Source organism: Emiliania huxleyi, assembly GCF_000372725.1.
Source record: "Emiliania huxleyi CCMP1516 chromosome Unknown EMIHUscaffold_135, whole genome shotgun sequence".
NCBI lineage: Eukaryota > Haptophyta > Isochrysidales > Noelaerhabdaceae > Emiliania > Emiliania huxleyi.
The window spans coordinates 283,241-301,445 of record NW_005201240.1 but is presented as its reverse complement, the minus strand read 5'-3'; the positions used below and the strand labels follow the sequence as shown (position 1 = coordinate 301,445).

The following is an 18,205-nucleotide window of genomic DNA, read 5'->3' as shown; positions in this document are numbered from 1 at the left end:
CAGACGGCAGAGACGCTCGTAGAGGTGCATTGGACATCTTGCCGGAGGCGTTGGACAGCGGGACGGGCTAGCGCGAGGAGGCGAGACGAGGAAGAGGATCGAGCTGACGGGTGGAGTGTTATGCTAGGCGGTGTGTGAGAGAGCGCAGATGGACTGACTCCCACTGTGATTAGCGGAGGGTAGTGCTGATTTGTGCAGTGTACCCGTATTGTATTCGGGAGTGTCTGTCGAATTGCGCAGGTGCAGTGAGTGGCACAGTGCGATCGTGCGATGAGAGCACTGACCACTGTGCTCTGTGGAGAGTAGCTAGCACTGTTGATTGTTGATAGGTATTCGAAACCACGCCGACTCATTCCTCATTGTCTTAACCTCCCGTGACGAAAAACGACCGACGCACCGGGCGCCTGCCCGAGATCGAAAACCGTAGGAGGCATCAGAGCAAAATTGAGCCCGCTCGATGTAGAAAAAATTATAAGGGTCAACCTGCCGATTCTCGATCCGGAAGCCACTCGACCATCGAGGGGTCAACGGCCGAAGTAAGCTGAGTAGATGATGGTCTAGCGGTAGCGTTCAACCGGCGACCCATACCCGTAGCACATTACCGGGGGAATTAGACACAACCGATACGCACACACCGACGCCCGAAGTGCCAAGAAGGACGTCATCAGTACGAAACCTCAGAAGGCCATGGGCGCCGAGAGAAACATTCCCCCGAGAGGACCAAAGAAAGACTAAACCGAACCTCCTTCCCTGGTTGCCCCCGCCAAATGTCGCCGTTCTCGGGGCATGCTATCCTGTGTAAGCAGGGCAGGTGGGGGAGGGGGGCACTCCCACGGACGTATGTATCCGTGTGGTGACTGTCTCTAGCGTCGGAGGCAAGAATATTTAATTTTCCTCATTGTCTTAACCCATAATTCACATAATGTCGCGCCGTGGTCGTCACGAGGCGACGAGTGTGGTCGTCTGTCGACTGTCGTGTTTTCGGTCCCTTTCCGGATTCCGGTTTCCGCGCGGAGTCCGGAGACGATTTCCGTTCTCGCGTTCCCGGCGTTCGCGGCCGGCCGCGCGGATATCACAAGATATATCTCCCGCGGGCGGGAGAGAGGACTAGACTCTACAAGAGCGCTCGCGTCTTGTCGTGACAGGCTCACACCGCTAATCCTAATGGAAATGGGTTTGGACCAATACAGCATGCATGTGCCTGTGCCTTTTGGTAAGCGCGCGGCTTCGAACATCATGGCTTGCGCCCTCCTACCTCACCCGCCCGGGTCGGAGCGCGCGAGCGCGGTGTGCTCCGCGGCGCTGCGCAGCCGGGCGCTTGCCACAGAGAGCCACTCCTCCCCTCCCGCCTCGTCGAGCCTCCGTACCCGCACCTCCTCCTCCCCCCTCAGCACCCGCCGCGCGAGCACCCGCGCCGGCACCCACGCGCCGCCAGCGCCGCCGCCCTCTCCGCTCGAGCCTCCGCCCTGGCACCAGACTCGCTCGCCGAGCAGGAGGCCGCGCCACGAGGGAGCCTCCTCCTCCCCGCCCGCGCCGCCGCCCTCGCCCGCGCCAGCCGCCGAGCCGCCGGTGCCGTCCGCGCCGCCGTCAGAGGACTCTCGGCCTGCGTGCGCAAGCGCAGGGCGGTGAGGTGGGGGGAAGCGAGGGCGCGGGAGTGCGGCGTCGTGCAGCGGATTCAGAGAGCGCCGCGGGAGTACGGGGGCCGCGAGTACAGAGGGTGCAGCCGAGCCCCGGTCGAGCCCGGGTCCGACTCGGCCGCTCCTTCGATACTTGGGGAGTAGCCGCATCCGCCGTCCGCATCTGGGGCCTCGATATCTGGGGAGATACGGGGAGATATGGAGTAGACGGATCCGTCGTCTGCATCTAGGGCTCGCTGCCTCCGTCCGAGTACTCGCCTGCAGGAAAGTTCCGAGAAGGTTCCGAGGCGGGACGGAGACGGGTCGGGGGAGAGGCGCGAGCAGCAGCGCGCGAGGAAGGAGAGGTGAGAGTGAGAGGTGAGAGGTGAGAGGTGAGAGGTGAGAGGGAGACGGGGGACAGGGGACAGGGGACAGGGGACCCACCTGCAGAGACAAAGCTGCCGCCCTCGCTGCCGCTGCCGCCCTCTCGCGCGTCGCGCGCCGCGCCGCCGATCGCATCGGCAGTCAGGCCGGACGGCGCTGCCTCCTCCTCCGCCGGCTCCGCCGCCCTCTCCCCTCCGCCCTCTCCCCCGCCCTCGCCCTCGCCCTCCTCCTCCTCCTCCTCCTCCTCGTCCTCCTCCTCGCTGCTGCCGTAGACGAGGGCCCACTCGAGCGGAGGCAGCGGCGCGAAGAGCCGCCGCGACACCTCCTCGGCGCGCGCGCGCGCGGCCGGGTCGTGCCCGCGGTACGGGCCGACTGGCGTCGTCGCCTCGCCGCCGCCCGTCGGGCGAAGAAAGTCGGAGAGGAGCGGGTCGGAGGGCGGGACGGCGAGCAGCAGCGCGCGCAGGTACGCGTCGAGCCCGGCGACGCGCGCCTGCACTAGCTCCGGCCGCAGGGCGCCGCCACCCAGCGAGCCCGGCAGCCACGACGTCAAGCGCTCGGCCGGAGGCTCGAGACTGGAGGGCAGCCCCGGCGGCGGCGGCAGCCTCTGCTTGGCCGCGAGCTCGCGCAGCTGCGAGTCGAGCCTCTTGAACTCGGAGAACCGCCGCTCCACCACCCACTCGCGCAGCTTGCCGCCCTCGGTCAGCCGCTCCCACCCACCGCCGACCCTCCGCCACGCCGTTGCACTGGTGCCGGCGGCGGTGTCGTCGGCGTCGGAGATGCGCTCCTCGAGCGCGAGGGCGTAGACGGTGAAGGCGGCGCCGCGCTCGTCCTCGGCGGTGCGAGAGGCGACGGAGCGGAGGCGGAAGCCGTGCCGTTCGGACCCAGCGGCCATTACACACATGTTAAAAAAAGAATTCTTTGTCCTTGAGCACGGGACTGGCGCGACACAGGCAAACACAGGTACATAACGGGAGCCGCATACGCGACTCCTGCGAGGGCGGCGAGGCACTTAGCTCAAAAAAGAATTTTCCAAGGAACTCGCACGACGCTGCACACTGGGCACGGGACTGGCGCGCACTGGCACTAACCCACTGTGTCGTGCAAAAAAGAATTTTACGCCTACACTCTGCTACGTTGACCGATTTGGGCTCATGTGCCTGCTCTAGGAGCGACGTCGACCGGCCGCGCAGGCCAGCGCGGGGTCCGACGCGAGCGACGGCAGCGTCGGGAGGGAGGAGGCAACGCGCGGCGGCAGCGGCGGCAGCGAGGGGACGGCGGCATCCCGCTCGGAACAAAGGGCGCGGGCGGCGGCCGCAAGGGAGGCGGGCGAGGCGGCTGGCGGGGAGAGGAGGGAGTGGCCGCGGCCGCTGAGCGGTCTTCTGTGGGATCTGTGGAGAGCGGGGCGGCGTTGGGTTATAGGGCCATAGGGGGCAGAGGGAGGGATCCCCCCCGCAGTGAATCCCCGTATCTAGCCTTAGCAATGCTGGCAGTGTGCCGCGCACGCGCGCTATCTTGGTCTACACTTTCGTTATTAAAGTGAGACGCAATTTTCGGCACAACAGGGGGGGAGCCCGCAGAAGCGGCGTCAGACCACCCTGACCAGAGACCTCTATCTATCTGCGAATCATGGGCCTCGTTTCCAGCTCCACCACACACCGTCACCCGCCGCCGCCCTCGAGGCGGGTGGGAGAAGTCAGGACTTGCATGCCAAGACCACACGACATTGTTGCATTCGTGCTTTGATGCCAGCTGGTACATCTTCTTGACATCGTACTTGTCGTCAGAGTGCCACCGTTCTAGCATCTTGACACCGCGCCCTGGCGTAATTTTGTACAGCCCGACGCACGGAATGTGGCTGTCGCCCACCAGCACATAGTTCGGAGTGACGTCGCTGTTTGGCCGCACGTGGTTGTCCGACGTTCTTGACGATCCGCCGTTCCTTGGCCATCCTCTTCAACGCTGACTCCGCGTCGCGCACCGACAAGTTGTGGCCGGGCTTGGTGTATGTGAGCAGTGTGCTCGGCAGAGAGAACATCGATTGGGCTTTCAGGGAGCTGTGTGCGATGCACAACAGCGCCGATCCCGGGAGAACGTTCGGATCAAAGTTCCCGATTTATTGTGGGCAAGGTATTCCTAAAGCCGGCGAAGTCGAATGGACCTGCTTCGTCTGGACCATCGTGTTCCTCGTCGTCCTCAGGCGGCCGAGGAGGCGGCGGCAAAGGAGGCGGCTGCGGCGGCAAAGGCGGCGGCCGAGGAGGCGGCAGCCAAGGCGGCGGCCGAGGCCGCGGCAAAGGCGGCGGCGCCGCCTTCTTTGCCGCCGCCTCCGCGGTCAGTGCCTTTCGAATGCGCTTAAGGGCTTCTGCCTTCCCAGCATTGCTGTTGAACTTGCACCCGATGAGCAATGATGCGCCTAGGCCTTTCGCCTCCACGTAGCTAAAGACTTGTCCTTTGTCGTGCGGCTGTCGGCAGTCAGAGGGATATTCATGATGAATAGGTGCGTCTATCTTCCTGCAGCAGTGTCACTCGTCTCCCGCCCACGGCAAAATTGGAGAGCAGCCGCGCGCCGCGCGTGAGTCAGTTTTCACTTTAGACTGTGCCCGTCCAATGGGTAACGTATTCGCCTAGCACAAAACGCAAGCACTCTCGCCGCAGGCAAGCGACGCACATTTAATAATAGTCGCGCCGCGGCCGCTGCACGCGCCGTTGGATGACCCGGCGGCAGCTGCGCATCGAAATGATTCTGTGTGAGCTCTGTGTCTTGATTTGCCAACAATATACCTAATCGAAATTAGTGGTGCACTAACCTCCGAGAAACCCTTCGGGTCGCTCCTCATCGCAAACCCTGAGAGAGATTTTAGAAAACCAACTTCTTCAAACCCTGTCAGCAGAGTCCTCCTACGGGAATGTACGTAAGAGCTACACACACTGAAATGCACAAAAAACTCAGCTGCGCCGCCTCGCGCGCAAGGTCGCGCGCGGCAGCGTTGACCGCACGGCCTGCTCGCCCAAGTACTCGCTCTCTTTATGTCCCACCATGCTGCATGCAGAGCGCATCTCTCTCTCTGTTGTGCGAGGCGTGAACCGCGCCATTCGCTCTCACCTGGCAACCCTGTCTGCACGTCTCGCGCGCGCGTGAACAGGGCTCCAGGCCCCTAATGACGTGTGAGTGTTAGAGTTGTTCAAAGTTGTTTGGTATTTGCTAAAAATCTCTCTCTCTCTCTGAAATGACGACGCTCCGCCTCGAGCACGCGTCGCTGGCATCCTTTCTTTTGTAGATAGACGGCTAGCTAGGATTGTGAGCAGCCTCGCTCTCAATCCTTGAAGTCGAAGGATTGGTTCCCTACTTTTTTTGCAGGCGTCTTCTTCGCTGTTTGTTCACAGCACGCCACTAGGAAACCTAGAGGCGTCGGAGAACCCACAGTGCGATCTGCGCCCCAGAGCGTTTTCGCCTCTCCCGGCCGCCCGTGAGCGCCCCCCGCGTGCATCTACTGGCTGAAAACGCGTCGTGGGCCAGCTCTCATACCCTCCCGCCCGGCCCCGGCGGCAGGTGGCGTCGCGCCGCCCGAAGCACCGCCCGCGGTGGTGCTGGTGTTCGAATGACAGAGTGACTGCGCTAGGCGGAGCCCGCGCTTCTCCTCCCTGCTCGATGTGTCGCTCAAAACTGTGCAGCCCTAGCGAGTAGGTACCGATGCGCCAGCATGCCGCGGGGCGACGACCAGCTCCGCTCGGCAAGTCTGCTGGTAAGGCACATCCCTCGCTCATGACTCGCCTCGCCGCTCGAGTGGCACTCCAGCAGGCTCAGCGGCGTGCGCGCCGGCCGCGAGGGCCGCCATGGCCGCGTCCGGATCGGTGGCGACCGCCGCGCCCGCGGGAGTGAGCGCGACCGACCTCGACGCCGCCGAGGCTCAGCCTGCGAGGCGTCGCAGCGGGCGCTACCCGCCGCGCCTGCACAGCAGAAGGAGCGCCACGCTTGCTCGCGCGCTGTGACGACCGGCACCGCGCCGTTCGCTCGACGGCGACGGCACGCGCGGCGGTGCGTACCCGCGCGTCCGGGCGGCGGGTTCGGTGGCACGGCTGTGCACGCGCCGGCGGGCGGCGGCGCCGAGGCTGCTGCCGCCATGGCAGCGCTGTGGCGGCGGCGAGGGCGACCGGCCGAAGGCGCGCCGCACACACGCGTGCTCGCTCCCTTACTCACGGCGACGGCACGCGCGGCGGTGCGTACTCGCGCGTCCGGGCGGCGGGCTCGGTGGCGTCTGTGATCTGTAATGTGCGTGTGAGGGCCCGTTGTGGGTAGTTATGAGCGCGTGTTTGAGCTTGAAGACCCGAGATAAGTGCGGTTTCAGACACCTCAGGCTTGCTACTGATGGGCCTGGGCCAGGAGAGCGACAGAAAAGGCGAGGTGGAGAGCAAGCAGCTCTGTTTTCTTTTTTCCGCGGACACCGCACGTCCGTTTCGCCCCCAAGCACCACGCCGGCGGGCGGACGGTTCGCAGGCGTACGCGCGTGTCAAAGCGATGTCGTTGGAGGAGGTGGAGGCGTCCGTCGCCTCACGCACCGCCCTTGAGGCGGAGCTCCTCGAGGCACCTGACGGACGCCGCGAAAAGATCCTATGGAGGCTCCTCCGCGACGCCGTTGCCAAGCTCCCAGCCGCACAGTGCCGCCGCGGCCGCGAGATCAAGACGCCGGGTGAGATCGCTGACGGGCTGCTCGGCCTCTCAAACGACATGCTCCTCGACGGCCTCCACTCGTCGCAGGAGCTGCTCTCCTTGATGATTGAGCATGGTGGCTTCGGAGAGCCGGCAGTGCGAGTCGAGTTCCTTTGCTGCTCGTCCGCGTCTGTCCGAGCTGCCGTTGCCAAACCGCCCAAACGCGTACGTTTCGACATGAGCGGTCCCGATCGAGCACTCGTCGAGCGAGTTTCCAACGAGATTGCTGCCGAGATGGAGGCAAGCTCGACCGCGACAGGCGGCCACTGCAGCGCTAGCTCCACAGTGACAGACGGCCACTGCGCGACTCCGCTGTTTGCCGCGTGCGTGAGCGGTCACTACGCCATTGCCCGTCTTCTCCTCCGCCTCGAGTGCGGCGCGCGCGAGGCAGAGGAGGTGGAGGCGCGCGAGGCCGCAGTTGTTGAGGTGGCGTCACCTCCGCCATCACCTGCGGCTGAGAGCGACGAGGAGATGGAGAAGGAGGAGGAGGAGGAGCAGGAGCAGGAGGAGGAAGGCGATGGGCGGGGAGAGGGCTGCGGAGACGAGGCGGGCAAAACCGCCGTGCCGTCCTCATACGGCACCTGGCAGCTGGCCCAACTGCAACAGGAGCGTCGCGCCGAGCGTCGCGCCGAGCGTGCGAGGCAGCATGGAGAAGCCCCGCCTCGGGAGGGTATCACCACCGCATACCTAACGCAGCTGTTCTACTCGCCGCGCTTCTCCTCCCTATCCTCCACAGTGCGCTTCGAGCAGTTGGCTGCTGTCGCGTCGCACGCGGCAGAGACTGCTTGCTTGACGCCCGGTGGTGCCCCCCGCTCTTAGCTCCCAGGCGACCGCCCCCGGCTTGCTCCAGTCGACGTCAGCAGCGACTCCGGCCTCGCTCATGTCCGGCACGCACGGCCCCGCAAAGGGCGGAGGGCGGCCGCGGCTATGTCTCCCTCCTCGACCCGGCGGCACGGCGCGCGGGCGTGGACCTCTCGACCCCTCGGTCGACGCTCTTTGCTCATTTCTGCCCGCGTCAAGACCGCCTCTCCCTCGCCGCCGCCCGCCGCACCTTGGGTGCTTCGCATGGCGATGTCACAGCGGCGCTGGACGAGCACGGCGGGTGCCCTTCGCGCCTCTGGCTGGAGTGGCGGTCGGCGGGCGTCAGCTAGCGCTCCGGAGCGTGTGGTGGCACCCGAATCACGATGGATGGGCCGCACGAGCCGCACGGCCGTTCGTGCAGGCTTGCTCCAGTCGACGTCAGCAGCGACGCCGGCCTCGCTCATATCCGGCACGCACGGCCCCGCAAAGGGCGAAGGGCGGCCGCGGCTATGTCTCCCTCCTCGACCCGGCGGCACGGCGCGCGGGCGTGGACCTCTCGACCCCTCGGTCGACGCTCTTTGCTCATTTCTGCCCGCGTCAAGACCGCCTCTCCCTCGCCGCCGCCCGCCGCACCTTGGGTGCTTCGCATGGCGATGTCACAGCGGCGCTGGACGAGCACGGCGGGTGCCCTTCGCGCCTCTGGCTGGAGTGGCGGTCGGCGGGCGTCAGCTAGCGCTCCGGAGCGTGTGGTGGCACCCGAATCGCGATGGATGGGCCGCACGAGCCGCACGGCCGTTCGTGCCGGCTTGCTCCAGTCGACGTCAGCAGCGACGCCGGCCTCGCTCATGTCCGGCACGCACGGCCCCGCAAAGGGCGGAGGGCGGCCGCGGCTATGTCTCCCTCCTCGACCCGGCGGCACGGCGCGCGGGCGTGGACCTCTCGACCCCTCGGTCGACGCTCTTTGCTCATTTCTGCCCGCGTCAAGACCGCCTCTCCCTCGCCGCCGCCCGCCGCACCTTGGGTGCTTCGCATGGCGATGTCACAGCGGCGCTGGACGAGCACGGCGGGTGCCCTTCGCGCCTCTGGCTGGAGTGGCGGTCGGCGGGCGTCAGCTAGCGCTCCGGAGCGTGTGGTGGCACCCGAATCACGATGGATGGGCCGCACGAGCCGCACGGCCGTTCGTGCAGGCTTGCTCCAGTCGACGTCAGCAGCGACGCCGGCCTCGCTCATATCCGGCACGCACGGCCCCGCAAAGGCGAAGGGCGGCCGCGGCTATGTCTCCCTCCTCGACCCGGCGGCACGGCGCGCGGGCGTGGACCTCTCGACCCCTCGGTCGACGCTCTTTGCTCATTTCTGCCCGCGTCAAGACCGCCTCTCCCTCGCCGCCGCCCGCCGCACCTTGGGTGCTTCGCATGGCGATGTCACAGCGGCGCTGGACGAGCACGGCGGGTGCCCTTCGCGCCTCTGGCTGGAGTGGCGGTCGGCGGGCGTCAGCTAGCGCTCCGGAGCGTGTGGTGGCACCCGAATCGCGATGGATGGGCCGCACGAGCCGCACGGCCGTTCGTGCCGGCTTGCTCCAGTCGACGTCAGCAGCGACGCCGGCCTCGCTCATGTCCGGCACGCACGGCCCCGCAAAGGGCGGAGGGCGGCCGCGGCTATGTCTCCCTCCTCGACCCGGCGGCACGGCGCGCGGGCGTGGACCTCTCGACCCCTCGGTCGACGCTCTTTGCTCATTTCTGCCCGCGTCAAGACCGCCTCTCCCTCGCCGCCCGCTGGGTGCTTCGCATGGCGATGTCACAGCGGCGCTGGACGAGCACGGCGGGTGCCCTTCGCGCCTCTGGCTGGAGTGGCGGTCGGCGGGCGTCAGCTAGCGCTCCGGAGCGTGTGGTGGCACCCGAATCACGATGGATGGGCCGCACGAGCCGCACGGCCGTTCGTGCAGGCTTGCTCCAGTCGACGTCAGCAGCGACGCCGGCCTCGCTCATATCCGGCACGCACGGCCCCGCAAAGGGCGAAGGGCGGCCGCGGCTATGTCTCCCTCCTCGACCCGGCGGCACGGCGCGCGGGCGTGGACCTCTCGACCCCTCGGTCGACGCTCTTTGCTCATTTCTGCCCGCGTCAAGACCGCCTCTCCCTCGCCGCCGCCCGCCGCACCTTGGGTGCTTCGCATGGCGATGTCACAGCGGCGCTGGACGAGCACGGCGGGTGCCCTTCGCGCCTCTGGCTGGAGTGGCGGTCGGCGGGCGTCAGCTAGCGCTCCGGAGCGTGTGGTGGCACCCGAATCACGATGGATGGGCCGCACGAGCCGCACGGCCGTTCGTGCAGGCTTGCTCCAGTCGACGTCAGCAGCGACGCCGGCCTCGCTCATATCCGGCACGCACGGCCCCGCAAAGGGCGAAGGGCGGCCGCGGCTATGTCTCTCTCCTCGACCCGGCGGCACGGCGCGCGGGCGTGGACCTCTCGACCCCTCGGTCGACGCTCTTTGCTCATTTCTGCCCGCGTCAAGACCGCCTCTCCCTCGCCGCCGCCCGCCGCACCTTGGGTGCTTCGCATGGCGATGTCACAGCGGCGCTGGACGAGCACGGCGGGTGCCCTTCGCGCCTCTGGCTGGAGTGGCGGTCGGCGGGCGTCAGCTAGCGCTCCGGAGCGTGTGGTGGCACCCGAATCACGATGGATGGGCCGCACGAGCCGCACGGCCGTTCGTGCAGGCTTGCTCCAGTCGACGTCAGCAGCGACGCCGGCCTCGCTCATATCCGGCACGCACGGCCCCGCAAAGGCGAAGGGCGGCCGCGGCTATGTCTCCCTCCTCGACCCGGCGGCACGGCGCGCGGGCGTGGACCTCTCGACCCCTCGGTCGACGCTCTTTGCTCATTTCTGCCCGCGTCAAGACCGCCTCTCCCTCGCCGCCGCCCGCCGCACCTTGGGTGCTTCGCATGGCGATGTCACAGCGGCGCTGGACGAGCACGGCGGGTGCCCTTCGCGCCTCTGGCTGGAGTGGCGGTCGGCGGGCGTCAGCTAGCGCTCCGGAGCGTGTGGTGGCACCCGAATCGCGATGGATGGGCCGCACGAGCCGCACGGCCGTTCGTGCCGGCTTGCTCCAGTCGACGTCAGCAGCGACGCCGGCCTCGCTCATGTCCGGCACGCACGGCCCCGCAAAGGGCGGAGGGCGGCCGCGGCTATGTCTCCCTCCTCGACCCGGCGGCACGGCGCGCGGGCGTGGACCTCTCGACCCCTCGGTCGACGCTCTTTGCTCATTTCTGCCCGCGTCAAGACCGCCTCTCCCTCGCCGCCCGCTGGGTGCTTCGCATGGCGATGTCACAGCGGCGCTGGACGAGCACGGCGGGTGCCCTTCGCGCCTCTGGCTGGAGTGGCGGTCGGCGGGCGTCAGCTAGCGCTCCGGAGCGTGTGGTGGCACCCGAATCACGATGGATGGGCCGCACGAGCCGCACGGCCGTTCGTGCAGGCTTGCTCCAGTCGACGTCAGCAGCGACGCCGGCCTCGCTCATATCCGGCACGCACGGCCCCGCAAAGGGCGAAGGGCGGCCGCGGCTATGTCTCCCTCCTCGACCCGGCGGCACGGCGCGCGGGCGTGGACCTCTCGACCCCTCGGTCGACGCTCTTTGCTCATTTCTGCCCGCGTCAAGACCGCCTCTCCCTCGCCGCCGCCCGCCGCACCTTGGGTGCTTCGCATGGCGATGTCACAGCGGCGCTGGACGAGCACGGCGGGTGCCCTTCGCGCCTCTGGCTGGAGTGGCGGTCGGCGGGCGTCAGCTAGCGCTCCGGAGCGTGTGGTGGCACCCGAATCACGATGGATGGGCCGCACGAGCCGCACGGCCGTTCGTGCAGGCTTGCTCCAGTCGACGTCAGCAGCGACGCCGGCCTCGCTCATATCCGGCACGCACGGCCCCGCAAAGGGCGAAGGGCGGCCGCGGCTATGTCTCCCTCCTCGACCCGGCGGCACGGCGCGCGGGCGTGGACCTCTCGACCCCTCGGTCGACGCTCTTTGCTCATTTCTGCCCGCGTCAAGACCGCCTCTCCCTCGAGGGAGGTGCTCGCAGCCAAGGTCTTCTACTACCTCGACGTTGCGGGCGGGCCGCTGCATCTCATCGACACTGCTCGCCTCACCAGCTACCAAGAGCTGAGCGGCGTGTCAGCCGCCGCGAAGGCACGCTTTGGAGCCAGGCTCATTGGCCTTTCGTTCGGCCAGGTGGTCGACACTGGTGCGGGCGGTGACGGCCGAGCGGTCTGCAGCGGGGAGCTCCGTGCCGCGCGAGGGCCGGCGCGCGAGGCTCTTGGCTATTGCCGCGTCCCGTGGGGAGCGCCGACCATTGTGAGGGTGTCGCCCGCCGCTGCTGCCGCCCTACGCGTAGAACTAGCTGGCATGCAGCTCGTGAGCCTCCAGAGCGACCAGCCTGACGATGGTGCAGTTCTCCTCCGCGTTCACTGGCCCGACGGCGTCGCTCTCGCTGGCCAGGCGCGCTCGTTGCTGCCTCAAGACGCGCTCATCGTGCGCATCGGCGACACAGTACCAACCATCGCCGACGTGAACTCTCGCGAGCGGTTGCTAGCGGCCCTCGGCACTGCTGGAGGGTGCGTCATCGCCGAGGCCATCAGCCTGAAGGAGGCTGCCGCCAAGGCGCACAGGAAGGCTCCCCGCGTCCACATCTCGGGCCTCAGCGTCTCGCGCACGAGCAGCGGTCGGCCACGCAGGACCGCCGAGTGGTTCCGCGCACAGCCGACGGAGAGGTTCAACAAGTGGGAGTTCACGCAACAGCCGGCTGCTGCGCGCGGCGACCCGCAGCCGCTCAAGCTCTTCCTCTTCCACCCGAGCAACCCCGCCGCCACCCCAGACGCGGCGGGAGGCCGCAAGATCAAGGTGGCCAATGCGACCGGCGTCGAGCAGAATCACTCGTGGAGCGTCAAGCACGCAGAGGCCGCGGCTCGCCGTGCTGCACGCAGCGGTGACGGCGATGTCGCGGCGGCCAACGCCGATTTCGAGGCGGCAAAGGCGGAGAGCCGTCGGTTCAGCGACTTGTATAAGCACGCGAGCCCCCTCTTTGTCGACGACGAGAAGCGAGCAGCTGCCGCCCACATGCCAAGGGCCCGCGGCCGTCCCAATGTGCAGGACAAGGGGTTTGCCACACCAGGACAGTGGGGAGAGTACCGGAGCGCCCTGCCGTCACGCCTAGGGAGCAAGGACTCCAACCTCAGCAGCGGCGACAACCAGGAGCTCAAGGCGGTGAAGAGCTTCTTTCGCGCGCGCAAGAGGCAGAGGCCGGAGGAGGTTGCAGTCGACGAGCTGCTCTCCGAGCTGCATGCGCAGGGCAGCGCCTTTGACTGGTCCCGACTGGTCGATGCCGGCGGTGGCGGCGGAGGCGGTGGCGGGGGCGGTGGCAGCGGAGGAGATGGCGGCGGCGGCGGCGGCGGCGGCGGCGGCGGCGGCGGCGGAGGTGGCGGGGGAGGCAGTGGCGACGGCGGGGACAGTGGCGGCGGTGGCGGCGGTGGCGGCGGTGGCGGCTCTTCTGAGGCTGCCAAGGACGCTGTGACCAACCAGCTGCTCCTGGCGCGCAGGCTGAAGACCAACATCGAGACGCGCATCATACGGGCGCAACAGAACACCACTGTTGCTTCCATTGACCACGAGGTGAACACGGGGGCGCTGGACGAGCTGTTCGAACAGCTCAGTGAGTGCTGTGAGCGCATCAAGAGGCTGCAGCAGGATGCTTTGAGCGCTTCCTTTTCGGCTGCTGCATCGCCCCGCGCACCAGCCACGGCTGGCCCGTCTAGCGCAGCGGCCGCCTCGAGCTCTATCGCAGCGGAGGAGAGCGAGGAGGAGGACGCGGGCCTTGACTTCTCCGGCCTTCCATCACAGGCAGCCTCTCCCAGCCTGATTGCGATGATCGATGATGCATCGGACGAGGAAACCGATGATGAAGACAACGAGTGGGAAAGCGGAGACGAAGGCAGTGAGAGTGTGTGGGAGGGCGAGGAACATGAGGCGGAGCTAGAGCCTGAGGACACTTCAGACGCAGAAGAGAGTGATCATGACTAGGCTACGTGTACGTACACGGTGTACCGTACTTCGTGTGATTTTGTGAATTTTTTTCGTGCAGGGGCCCTCCGGGGCGCCGTATGGGCCTCGGGGTGCCCGAGAAGCTTAGAGGTGCGGTTCGTGTCATGGACCGGCCCTGGGAAGCCTTTGACCGCGCGCGGAGGGTGTTACGGGGCCGTGATGATTTAGTGGGTTGGAAATCGGCCGATTTGCCCGTGTGCATGGAAACGTTGCGACTAATTATAGTGCTTAGGATTAGTAGTGGTGCTGAGTACACGTATACTGCACGTGAAATGCGTTGAAAGGTCATAAAAGGCAGTCGAGTTTGTGGGCGTGTCTCGTGTCTGGTGTTGCATGTCTGGTTGCACTGTCCGGCTGCCCTCGCGCTCTGTCTGGTGGCGGCATCTCTCTGGTTGCATGTCTGGTTGGATCTCGTCTTTGTGTATGTTGTCTGTTGAATGATGGGTGCTGAAGCAAAATGTTGCGTAAGAGCGCAGCCGTATCTGTGCACACGTGGGGGGGGGGGGGGGGTTTGTGTTCTGGCCCTGGAACGAGGCCGCCCTGGCAGCGCCGTGTGGCACCGGATGCGGCGCGCTCGCCACGGTCGCCCGTGGGATGCGCGTCGCGCCGGTGCGCGCGCCGCCCCACACCGGGCCTCCCGGCTGCATCTTGGCGCCTGACGCCCGTCCCAGCCGTCGCATCCGCAGACGGCGCCCTAATTGTGCTCGCAGCCGCGCACGCCCTGAGCAGAGAACGTACGTACGAAAGGCGCGAAAATTGGTAGTAAAAGGAGTTTCGATTACACAAACTCCCGCGTAGCTTTTGCCGCTCTCCGAGGGTCTAACAACTACATTTTTCGCCAAGTAGCTAGAACTCCAGTTCCGTCAGCCGGGCATTGAAAATCTCTATGTGGCGGCGGGCAATCTTGGAAACTTCCAATTTTTAACTACTAAAAAAAGTGGAAGCAAGTTGCTTCCACTTTTTAGTAGTTAAAAACCCTGAAACCATAAATTCTCGCAACTCGAACGCATGCTACTTACAGCTGCTGTCTGTACAGAGATGCTAGCACCCCCCACAGGCAGAGCGCTGCTGCTGGGGGGGGGTCCCGACCCCCCCAGCAGCAGAGCGCTGCTGCTGGGGGGGGGGTCCCGACCCCCCCAGCAGCAGAGCGCTGCTGCTGGGGGGGGGGGGTCGGCCATGGGCTTAGGTGTGCAGGGGGGGTACCGAGCAGTGTGCGGCCGCTCCAAGCCGCCTCGCAGCTTCGGCAGGTCGACCAGGCGGAGGTCGTAGTCGCGCACGCGCAGGACTCACATCGGGAAACGGCGTTCGCCGAGGGGGCCTAGGGGCGCGATGTGATGTCAGAGCAGTCACAGGCCCACGCTGCAATGGTCAGACGGCGGCGATGCAGCCTGCTCCTCTCGACATCTTTGTTCGCGCTCCGACACTCTCTCGGCACCGCCCAAATATGTGACGGTGGCGCATATAACGTACTTCGCGTGACGAGAGAAGTAGAGCTGCAAGAGCTCACCCTTTTGAACAAACCATTAATACATATACAAACTGACACTACTCCTCTCGCAGCGACGCCGCCTCTAGCATCCGCGCGAGCTCGCTGCTAGCTGCGGCAGACAGACGGTGCCGGTTGACAAAGTCCCGCACCTCCGCTGAAGGAGGCGCAACAACCTCCCCCACACCCCGCCGCTTGGCATCCCTACCCAGTTCCGCACCCAAGCGCAGCCGCCGAGCAACATCGTCCTCTGGGTTGACGCGCCTCGCTGAGCCTGGCCGAGCGTGTGCGCTACGAGGCGAGCCTTGAGGGACAGGGCGGCTCGGAGTGGGCGTCTCAGCTATTCCACCGGGGGTCCGCTTCCGCGCCATTCGCTCGGCAGGAGACTCTGGGAATGCCGCAGCAGGGGGCAGCAATGGCTGAGTCGGCTGCGGAGCCGGCTCGCCTACTGCATCGGGGCAGCCCTCCGAGCTCGGACAGGCCGCATGGAGTAGCGCACGCTGGTACGGGGACAGAGCGAGAGGTCGTCGCGTGCGAGCAAGTCGACCACGCAACACCGACTGTGCCAGCTCGAGGGACTCGGTCGCGGCAGCAATCAGTGAGGAAACCTCCTGTCGGTCGGCAGCGTCCTCGAGCTCCTCGGCCCCCTTGACGCGCCCGCTCACCGCATTGCCTGCAAAGGCATCAGCAGGCAAGAGCACAGGGAAGGGCTTGCCGCCGGACCGCATCTCGTGCAGCACGCGTTCGCACATAGTCACGCGTGGCACGGAGCCACGCTCGAGATGCGGGTGCGGCGCATTCTCCACCACGAGCCCGCCCCTAGGAATGAGAGCTAGACAGAGCATCTCGTGCCCCACGCGGCTGGCGAAGGGGGCAGCTGCGCCGAGAGGAGCAGAGCGAAGGAGCGCGGGCAGGGACGGGGTCTCGTCGAGAGCGCGCACGTGCTCCATGAGAAGGATAGCTGCCTCCCGCCCCTCGAAGCAGTGGAACGCGAGCTCTGGCAAGAGCGCGCCCGCACTGGCGCAGTAGCCGCAACGGCAGCAGTGATCGCAGCCGGCACACCCCTCCCCAACCTCCCCAAACTCACGCAGCAGCGCAGCGCGGAAACAGCCAGTGGTAAAGAGCACGCCGAGCACCCGCACAAAGTTGGCAACGCCGGCGCGGTCCGTCGGCGCGAGAAGCGCCAACCGCTCCGACGCAAACTGGCCGGTCATGCACAGTGCGGCCACGCCCGACTCGCCATCCTCGCGCGCGGCTCGGCCGACGTGCTGGGCGAGCTCGATAACGTCCGCGGGAAAGTCGTACCCGATGACGAGCCGCACACCAGGGGTGCTAGTGCCTGTGCCGAGGGCGCCGGTGCAGACGATGATGCCGCGAGGGGAGTTCTCCCACGCGCGGCGGTTCTGCTCGCGCTCTGCAGGGTCCATCGAGCGCGAGCAGTAACACCAAGCCGGCTCCGTGCAAGGCGGCTTACAGAGAGCAGCAGCGAGCCGGCGCGCTGTCGACGTGAACGAGGTGAATATCATGGTGCGTCCCTCGGTCGCCCATCTCGGTGCCGCGTTGCGGATGAGGGCGAGAGTGCGGACGCCGAGGTCAATCAAGCTCTCCCCGTCGGCGCGCGTGAGTGGGATGCGGTAGTAGGTGACGTCCGGGCGGTCGATGGATCCGCGCAGCACCGACGTCGTCGCCTCGCTCATCCGCAGCCGGCGCAGCACGCGAGGCGTCGCAACGGGCGGCAGGGTGCCGGTGAGGGCGAGTCGAGGCGGCCTGCGCTGCACGCCGCTCGCCACCGTGGCAGCAGAGTCGCCTATCTCCCAGCAGATGCCGACGCGCCCGACAGAGGGCGCGTACGACGCCATCTGCTCCGCGTCAACCGTGTGGCTCTCGTCCATCACCCGGCGTCGGAGCGTGCGCAGAGTAAGAGCCTCGCGCAGCAGCCGCCCGCGCCTGCCCTCGGCGTCGAGCGCGCTGGCGGTGACGATGACGAGCGCGATACTCGCATCTTCAGCGATACGGCGCTCGGGCGACCGCCGGTGGAGATCGGACAGGCACGTCGGCTCGCTAGCCTCCTCCTCGGCAGTCTCTGTCTCGGCAGCGCTGCTCTTTGCCGGCGCCGGAGAGACCAGCGCGGCGCTGCGGGTGCGAGCCATGGGCGCCGTCGTCGAGGGTGTCGCCGACGAGCCTCCCTCCTCGCCGCTCGCGTGCGGGGCGAGCAAGCGGGACCGAAGGACGCAGGCCTTGAGGCCGCGCACGGCTCTCGTGGAGCTGACTGCTCGCGACTTCGGGTGCGCCTGGCACCAGTCACACCACTCCGCCGGTCTCCCGGGCGCGGCCACCTTGCACGACCAGCAGCACCGCGCGTCGCCGACCATGGGCAGATTTGCGTGGAGATTCGGCGCCAGCGTGCCGCGGCAGCCCTCGCAGGAGCCGCACGGCAGCGCCGTAGGCCACGCGCTAGCGGTCTCGCCGCCCTGGCTCGCGGCGGGTGTGGTTGCAGGCGCCGCCTCTCGAGCAGCGGCTTTTGCGGCGCGCGGCGCCCCGCGGCGCACGAACAGGGCGGTGGCCGCGGCGGCGCGACCGGGGAGGCGCCTTGCGTCCCGCAGCTTTTTGATTAACGCGTCGAACGCCGCCGCCTGGTGCTCCCCCAAGCTGACAAACGGCACGACGAGCAGCGTGACCGACGGCAGCTCATCGCCCCGCTCCACCTCGACCACCCAATCAGCGATGGCGGGCAGCTGGAAGAGCAAGGACTTGCCGCCACCCGTCCGGTCGACGACGAGCAGGTCCTCGCCGCGCGCCATGAGCTCGAGGCCGCGGCGCTGCATCGGTCGGAGGCGCCACTCGTCGGGCAGCAGCCGCAGCCAGCTCGAAAGCTCGGCGTCTGCAGGGCACGCAGATGGGCGTGAGCTGGTGGGAGAGTCCAAGAGGTGACTCATGGCACGCTCACCACCAGACATGCGCCGGCTGGCCATGGTTGAGAGGTGCAGGTCACGCGGGATGGCAATGCGCAGTTTGAGCGGCGCCAGCACCACCGCGGGCGGTGCTTCGGGCGGCGCGACGCCACCTGCCGCCGGGGCCGGGCGGGAGGGTATGAGAGCTGGCCCACGACGCGTTTTCAGCCAGTAGATGCACGCGGGGGG

The 18,205-nt window shown here is 67.0% G+C and overlaps 1 protein-coding gene across 1 annotated transcript; it reads right to left on the bottom strand.

Annotated features, from left to right (window-relative positions):
* Positions 1-15,124: 15,124 nt before the first annotated feature.
* On the bottom strand, positions 15,125-18,037 carry EMIHUDRAFT_226957 (hypothetical protein; the record flags this gene model as incomplete). The annotated part of the gene is made up of 4 exons (XM_005788456.1): positions 15,125-15,339; positions 15,613-17,571; positions 17,644-17,946; positions 18,016-18,037. The coding sequence occupies 4 exons, from the start codon at positions 18,035-18,037 to the stop codon at positions 15,125-15,127; spliced, it is 2,499 nt and encodes an 832-aa protein (XP_005788513.1).
* Between the last annotated feature and the right edge of the window lie 168 nt (positions 18,038-18,205).